At 33.3% G+C, this 9,256-nt stretch overlaps 1 protein-coding gene and 1 non-coding gene across 2 annotated transcripts; one reads left to right on the top strand and one right to left on the bottom strand.

Moving 5' to 3' along the window:
- Positions 1 to 751: 751 nt before the first annotated feature.
- Positions 752 to 7,186, top strand: LOC111886364 (VQ motif-containing protein 4). Its single transcript, XM_052767607.1, has 3 exons — positions 752 to 778; positions 1,229 to 1,703; positions 6,912 to 7,186. The coding sequence occupies exons 1-3, from the start codon at positions 752 to 754 to the stop codon at positions 7,184 to 7,186; spliced, it is 777 nt and encodes a 258-aa protein (XP_052623567.1).
- Positions 7,157 to 7,264, bottom strand: LOC111886458 (small nucleolar RNA R71). The gene has a single exon (XR_002848475.1). It is a non-coding gene; the product is annotated as a small nucleolar RNA R71 (small nucleolar RNA).
- Between the last annotated feature and the right edge of the window lie 1,992 nt (positions 7,265 to 9,256).

Raw genomic sequence — 9,256 nt, 5'->3', positions numbered from 1 at the left:
CTTCTCAAACAAATGAAAAAATAAATAAATAAATAAAAATGTTGAAACTATATAGCTGTTATTTTTTTTTTGAAATTTTTAAATAAAAACATATAAAAGTAAACGAAAGTAAATAATAAAATCCACTTAAATGACGTTTTATGTAGGTTCGTCGCAAGTGATTAAATATTCGAGTCTATATTAATTACCACGGACATGGGTCGTATATAAACGCACAACGACCAAGTATTAAGTTTGACGTTTATGTCCTTGACGGAATGGATGGTGGAAATTATACTCGCAGTCATCACCAGAACCGATATATATATATATATATATATATATATATATATATATATATATATATATATATATATATATATATATATATATATATATATATAGTCTTAAGTGTAAATCAAATAAATGCTCATTAAAACACAATTAAGTATTGTTTTTAAGAAAAAAGTAAAAATGATATTAATGTGTAATACAGTTTTTTAATGGACTGATTGTGTCGCCCAGGATTTCAAAAGTTATAACGCATGTTCTTTAAAACATAATTAAGTAAAAGAAAAAGGGAAAATGATATTAACAAGGGTAATGCAGTCTTTTAGTGGACCAGGGGAACAAAACTGTGATCTATTCAAACTACAGGGAATGACATATCAATTTTTTAAAAGTTGGACGAAACCTACGTTTCTAACAAAACCACGGGGACCGTTAATGTAACTTAATTTACACTTAAATTATAAAAGCGTGAATACTGAAGATGGCTTTTGAAACCAAGTTATTGACAGTCAGACACATTACGTCATTACGAGGCTACGATTACACGTTAAGCAACACAATTTTCTTACGCATCTAAATCTAAATAAATAAATAAAAATCTAATATTCAAATTATACTTGAAATAAAACAAAATTAAATAAATCAATATTTTATTATTACATTTCAATCATATATTAAATTAGAGTATATATCATTTATTTAATATGTACCATTAATTCTCAATTGTTTGGTGTACTCCTATGACTAGATAATGTAAATGACTTTTATAAATTATTATTTAAGTGAGTATAAATTATTATTTTAGTTATTTTAAAAAAGTAGTTAATGCATATTAAATGCTGAAGATTTAATTAATACTCATTATATTTTCAACATTTAATATGCATTAATTACTTTTTTAAAATAATTAAAATGATTAGTCTAGAATCAATCCTACATGCACACAATAGATAGTTAGAACAAAACAACCTTCGTCCAAGCCGACACAACATCCTTCAAAAAGGTAGTTCAAATGCTAACCGGATCATCTGAAACAGTCAAACAATCCACAACCACCACCAGGCCAGACTTAGCTGCGAGAAACCCTATCCCTGCCATGAAAACGGGTCCGGACAAAAAACCATCAAAGCTGTACGAGCGGCGGAGCAGTCTGAAGAACTTCAAAATCAATCCGTTGGCTCCTGGATTCACAAACGACAAAGGGTTCTCCGGATCCCCACGGAATCCCAACGCGCCGGAGATTATGTCCCCAAGTCTTCTCGATTTTCCGTCGTTGGTGCTTAGTCCAGTCACACCTCTTCTTTCCGATCCATTTAATAGGTCTCCGACGAATGATTGTTCCCCAAATTTGGACGTTGAGGCTGAAGAAAATGCGATTGCAGAGAAAGGATTTTACTTACATCCGTCGCCGGCGACTACTCCAAGGAGGGAGGGTTATATGTTTCGATCGAGAGAGAGAGAGAGAAAGATATATATATATATATATATATATATATATATATATATATATATATTAAATTTAATTTAAAAAAATAAAAGAAAAGAAGACATCAAAAATGGTCCTTGTGGTGGTGAAATGACGAAAATACCCTTCAGTTAACGGACAAACTTAACGGAGTCAACAAAAAGGACCAAACATCAAATTTTTTGAAAACACAGGGAGCATCTATGAGGTTTTTAAACCACGGAAACTAAACTTCAGAATCTGGAAAAACACAAGGACCATTTATGATGTTTTTTCATTTTTGAATCAATTTATTTTTGGATCATAAAATTTTAAATCAAATTATTTTGTATTATAATATTTTTGGATCATGTTATTTTTGAATCATATGATATTGATAATAGGTAAGTAATGAGGTACATCGCCGCTGAACTTTGTCAGGAACCTGAAGAAAAGGGTGCAGTCTAAGTTTTTTAAGATTAAGACAAGCCCCTCGTCATTAAATGTAGCATATCGTATAATGAAAAGTTAAGGAATGAAGCAGGAGTCGATAATTGATTAAGGATGTGTCATCTAAGACGAAAATGAAGGTAGGAATGATGTGTCGGAGGAAGCATGAACGCAACCAAATGTTAATCTTCCTGAATTACATGAGTAGAGGGAATGGATAAGCTAACATGAGGAAGAATGTGGGTGGAAGGTTATGATTAAGTTAGATTATTTATATAATAAATATTAATATAAACAAAAAACACACAATAAAATAGAATAAAGGTATAATAGTAATTTTAAATCAAAATTGTAATTAAATAAACCACATGATCCATTTACCCAAGAAACTAAAACAATAAGTATTATCCTTATTAAAAAAAAAGTGTTACGGACGAAACATGTAACTTTTTATAAAGTATAGGGATAGTTTGTATAATTTTATAAAATTATAAATATATAAACAACAGACATTGTTCGTTAAGATAAATAAAAAAGAAAATGATGATATTATAATCATCGTTTCGTATGTGAACCATGTGATTCACGAGTATTTGACATTTTAATGAAAAGGAATATTTAGGGTTCGATTATATAATAGTTTTTATGTTATATTGGACTTAATAAATACGCTCCCTTTTTTTAAGAAAAGAAAATTTTGGTTGGATAAATACGTTATAATGAAAATACTCCTGTTAAAATACTTTAAAAGAGTTGTGTAATGAAAACCTCAAAGGAAACTGGATACATGAATCACCAATGAAGTAAAAAGATGAAGAATCTAATTATATTTTTCTAGGGTTGTTGTTACTATAGAATAAACTTACGTGCAATGGTTTAAATGATCCATATTGATTATTTTTTTTGCATTTTAAGGGCATGTGCTTTTGTTTTACCGATTGAAAAAGTCTTTTTACCCATTTTAGTAGGTTTTTCTGCCTAGTTATTTGCCAAGTAAGCAGGTGAGTGACCCCGTTGAGTCAATATTGAATTGACTCGATGACACACATGCATAGATTAATTTTCGCCTTTAATTTCTACCAACATCCCACCAACCCTTATAGTCGATTGAATCGGTAGATTAGGTCTGCGTATTAAATGAGGACACACCCATGTGGGGTTTGATGTAAAACAACCCTAAAACTTGTTTACCATTTTCAGCCAAACACTCATCAACAAGAACCCTTAAAAAGCAATAATGTCGGCTCTACCACCTTCACCCGACTCTTTAAATTTTGTGAAGACATCAAGTACCTTGTGCTTCATTCAATCTTCTGTGAATGTGATCAGAAGATTGCAGATGGTTGAAAGACCAGCTCGGACAAGACTATGTTGTGTGCAGGATCGACTACATCAATCTCCAGCACAAGCTGGATGACCATGATCAAAAGTTTAAAGTTGTTTGTGTTGCGATGAGTGGCATGATGGTGGGGATGCTAGTGTTGCTAATGGTTGTGCTCACTTTCATTGTTAAGCTTCAGCGATGGGTGGATTTGAAGAAATGGTGGTTACAAAGCATATTAGTATGTAGATTTTTTCTTAAAAAAATTATTATGTTTTTTTGGCGATATATGGAAAAGACCTGTCCATATGACAAACATTTTGTAAGTGAAATCCAATGATGAATGAAAGACTTGTCTTCATGACATGCATTTTCTAAGTTACATGTTATTTGTTCATTGCGTATGATCCTATTTTCAAATTTTATCTAGAAAAAATTTCGTTGAAAGTGCATTAGAAGTGGGAAGAAGGAAAAAGTGAGGATGTTAGTGAACCAACGTGCCTTGCACAGTGGGGGTAATTTTGTCTTTTCCACGTACTAGCAATCAGTTAAAAGTTTCTTTTATACCTACTTGTTTCATTCTCGCACATTGTTTTCTCCTTCAAATACTCTCCACTGTGAAGCTACATAATTAAGAACATGGAATGTGGATGTGGAAGTATAGCTATAATACGAACATCATGTACTAGCAATAATCCAGGAAGGCCCTTTTATGCATGTCCCAAAAAGTTAATTTACCTTTTGTTTATTTGGATGTTAACCCTAGTTTCTTAACATGTACTAATTCAAGAAAATAATTGGAATCAGGATGCTTATTCAAGTGTTATAGCTTGGGTTGATGAAATGTAGTGCAACAATGAAGGTGTGATCATAATTGGGTTGTTTAGGTCAAACAAAAAGGTTCAATATGAGGTCTTTAAGTTGAAGGTGTACCTAATATGTAGTTGGGGTTTTTTTGTATGTTTAATTATGTACAAGTTGTAATGGTCATTTGGGTTAAATTATGAACAACTTGTAATGTACTTTGTTTTGGTTTGTATGCTTAACATGAATGGTTGTTGTATTAATTTGGTTATTGTATTACATTGAACTTAATGTCTTAATCGTTCTAGTGGCCACTGATGTTACCCTATATCTTATACAAGGACCACAAGCAAATTACTAGACCACATGTGTTAACTGATGTTACAAGGACCACATGTTCCCTTGTAACCTAGCCAAATTAACACTGATTCCTGGAACTATTGACCCCATATTCCCTTGGGTAACATGCACCATGCACGATCAAGAAAACAATTACATATCTTTCTTAAACAAACTAAGTTTCTCAAACAACATAAGTAGTATAAATCAGTCATAAACAAATAAACAAGTACATATGTTTCTCAAAGAACAAATTTTAGGACAAATCCAAAAAAATCAACCTAGTACAACCCAATTCCAAACACAACAACTAAGTACAACCAAGTACAAACATAACAAGTTCAAGGAAAACATATCTTACTCATTATGGTCCAATGGGTTTGCACTAGTATCTTGATATGTGCATATCTACATATATATTTTACATCATATCTTAATATTATTAGCTATATTTATGCTTATTACAGAACCAAATGTATTTATTATGTTTAATATCTGTTATGAAGCGTAAAAGACATTCCAGGAAGCCATATGGAAGCTGGAAGCAGGAATGAAGAGCTTAGGCAAACAAAAGACACAAGAAGGATGTTGCTGGATAGTTTGACCCCTCGTTAGTATTTTTCTCATATCTCATGACTCGTAACTCCAATTGACATGATTCAAAATGATCTGAAAAATAGACATAATTTCGGACGAATTTTATGTTTTGATAGAATGCTGATTCTTGATAACCACGACGTGGTGAATGGAATCTTCGCGATTCTTGACGGTGGCTTGGAGAATACGGGATAAACACGAGGACCATGACATGGTGCCATTACCACGTCGTGGTGGCCATATTTTAGGCAAGTATATATATATATATATATATATATATATATATATATATATATATATATATATCCAAACATTATGACGAATTGGGGGACTTGGAGGTGACTTTCTGGAGAAGTATTACGAAAAAAACCTCTAGAAAACCCTTAGAAGATGAGGAAACAGTTCGAGCTCAAGAGTTGAAGAGATCTAGAAGAAAACATCATCAATTCATTCGGTTTGATCATGTCACTTTTCCATGAGCTTTTTTGTTTGATTTTAAATATGAGTAGGTAAACTTCTTTACTTTCGTTTAGTTAGATGAAACCCTAATAACTATGGTTTAGTTTATTAGTTTATGGTTTTATAAAAGTTGGTTTGGAGCTTGTGTTTGATTAACTTACCTAGCATGTTAAAGTGTTTCTCTTTGTTGCTTTAATTCAAGTTAAGTGTAGCTTAGCGACCCTTAAATTACATGAACTTGTTTAGCTAGTGATTTACTGACCATTAAATTGCTAGAGCTAGGATTGACCACATCTTAGTTAAATGATAAAAGTAACAATTTAGTTGTGTTAGAGAACATAATTATGACCATAATTGTGTTTAACAAATCTTACATAGCCAAATTATAATTAATAACTAATTTGTGTTTGCTTGTGTAAGACCTTACAAAGTAGTACATGAATTGGTGAAAATATTAGTAGATTTGACCAAATTTCTAATTACATATAAATTGGTAACCAACTTTATTAATCTATAAATAAGAGCTAACCATAGGAAAAATGTGGATTCAAAACTAAACGAAAGTGTTTTTAATATATTGATTACAAGTGTTTTGTTGAGTGTTTAAGTTTGTCTGAACTTGCAAAATTAAATAAAAACCATTTTAATTATTGTTTGATTTTAGATTAATTTAGAGTAATTATTTTAGTTAATTAAATTCGTTCCCTGTGTTTGACTGCAACTTACTTTACTACACTACAATCCGACTAGGTACACTGCCGAGGTGCATTTTATCTAGTTAAGTTCATTAGGTTGTAAATTTAAAACTAGATAGGTATACTTTTGCACACATCAAGTTTTTGATATCGTTGCCAGGGAACGACTATTTTAGTTGTTAATTTAATTGCTTTAGGTTAATCGGTCCTTTTTGGGGGGTAAAAACCGCAAAAAAAGTTATTTTTCTTCATTTATTTTTTCTGTCTCATCTGTAACCACGTCGTGGTCATCATCACCACGTCGTGGTCACATTGCAGTTAATTTCTAGTTCGTTTTTAGCTTTTGTTCCTTTTAAGCATGTTTTTCTAGTTTTGTTTTAGCAAGGCAGCAATATGGCGGACATTTCTTACATGACAATGGATACGTACAAGAAGAGAATTCGAGAGGACACCAGTCCAAGCTTTGTGCAACCCGCGATTCCAGCCACGGCCACATTCTAGCTTAAAGGACATATTCTTTCCGCCCTTAAAGACGTTCCATTTTCTGGGAACGATCATGAGGATGGATACAAACACCTTGGTGAAGTCAATGACATTGCCGATTATTTCAACATTCTAAATGCTCCACGTACGACGGTGTTATTGAGAATGCTTCCAGTAATTTTCAAAGGAGCTTCTAAAGATTGGTTGATGACACTCACACCTGGCGCTATCACTACATGGGCACAAATGTGCGAGCAATTCTTTGAGCAATTTTGCACACCATCAAAATTTTCCAAACTCAAGAAGGCGATAGCCAATTTTTGAGCAACAACCGGGTGAATCACTTTACGAAGCATGGGAGCGTTACAAGGAATTACTTCGAAATTTACCCCAAAATGATCTAAATGTGTAACAAGAAGTATCAATCTTTTATGATGGGGTAAATGTGATGATAAGGCAACTCCTTGATTCTCAAGGACCGTTGACGAAGAAAAATCCTACTAAAATCAAGGAGCTAATAGAAGAGTTGTTAGGTGCAATTTGTGCACCTTTTTGCACACCTTTTAGTCCCATTTCATGCATATATTTAGCATAATTGTCCTTCATTTGTCTTGAATTTAATCACATTTTATGTTAGTCTCTAGAACAACCTTATTTTCACATTTTCATGTCTTTTTCAGGTAAACCGGAGGTTGGAACGCGCTTTGAGAAGTGTCGGGAAGCATTGGTGAAGATTTCAGGATGATCGGGCGAAGAACGAAAAAGTTGGAAAAATCAAGTTTTGGAATTGGAGTCAGAGAGGTACACGGGGCGTGTTGAATTTACACTGAAAAGTGGGCACGGGGCGTGTTTGACCAAACCGGGAGCTGTTGACCATGCTGAACACGGGGCGTGTCAGTTTAATGCAAATCAACACGGGGCGTGTTGCTGAACACGACCCGTGTCAGTTTAGTGCAAATCAACACGGGGCGTGTTGCTGAACACGACCCATGTCAGTTTAGCCTATTTTAACACGGGCCGTGTTCGACCCAAAAACCAACTTTTGGCAGTTTTTCCTATCTTTCATATTACGGGTTAAGAGCCATTTTTTTAGAGACATACAACATATCAGAGCACATTTGGAGGAGGATTTTCAATGGTTTTTTCAAGGGTTTGATTAGCAATCATTTGGAAACATTATTTCTAGTATTTGTAAGTTGTAATTGCACTTTAATTCCATCTTTTATTCTTGTGATCTTGTTCTAGCCATGTGTGGCTAGAACCCTAGTTTCTCCAATTTCATGTTTTGACTTCTTGGTAGTGACTTCAATCATATGACATGATGTTTGTTCTTAATTTCTATCTAATGAATTTGATTTTGCTTCAATCGAATGTTTGATTCTAATTGTGATTCTTATTGGCCATTTGAATTAGGGTTAGGTCATTCAAGTTATCTCTTTTACAAAATCCGTAATTGTTTTGTGAAATTGAACAAGTAACAAGCATTAAATTGATCTCTATTGAATGAATTTAGTGTAAATCTTATTCATACACTTTTACACTCCCAAGCTTATGAGGAGTATTGGGTGTTGTTGGGAACATTCACATAAAACTTCATGCAATCTTATAATCTAATTCTAAGAGCTTGTTTAGATTAGGTTAATAAGGTTATGGTTAATCAAAGAGCTTGTTTTGGTTAATTAATGTGGTGAATGGGAAGTGTTAGAGCTTATTAGCACTTTCAAGTACCAACTTAGATAGAATTGAACGAATATTGTGTCATCTTTGAGTCACATTGCAAAATTGTCATACACGGAGTTGGAGTCCTTACAAAATCTGAACTTAATTCATTAGTTTAGTTGTCTACTCGTGTTTTTAATTTGTTTTTTTAGTCATTGCATTCTAAACCCCCCTTATTACCGTTGGTGACCATAGTACTTTGCGCAAAGAGGTATAGACTAATTATCCCGTGTCTCTGTGGATCGACCCTGCTTGCCTTGTACTACCTTTTAGTGCAATATAGTGGGATTATTTTGGAGTATATCGTACCCCTTTATTTGTTGGGTTTGACACGCCTAACAAATTGACGCCGTTTCCAGGGACACGGTGTTACTAATTGTTTATGCCTAGATTTTTGTGAGCAGGTACATCTCTATAAAAAAAACAGAAAAAAAGTGTCGCTCAGAAATGAATACTCCTTACATAGAAGACCAACTTTCTGAGCTAGCTCAGTTAGTTATGATGATTGGAAATGACCAAAGTACGCAACCCATATCTATTCCTTGCGATTTTTGCACTCAAAATGGACATCATTCCGATATATGTCCATATCTACAAGGAGAATGGGAAGAAGTGCAAGAAATGGGAATCTACTACTGGCCAACCAATGGAGTTATGATCAACCTCAACATGATC

Source organism: Lactuca sativa, chromosome 9, assembly GCF_002870075.4.
Source record: "Lactuca sativa cultivar Salinas chromosome 9, Lsat_Salinas_v11, whole genome shotgun sequence".
Lineage (NCBI taxonomy): Eukaryota > Viridiplantae > Streptophyta > Magnoliopsida > Asterales > Asteraceae > Lactuca > Lactuca sativa.
This window is presented reverse-complemented; position numbering and strand designations above follow the sequence as displayed.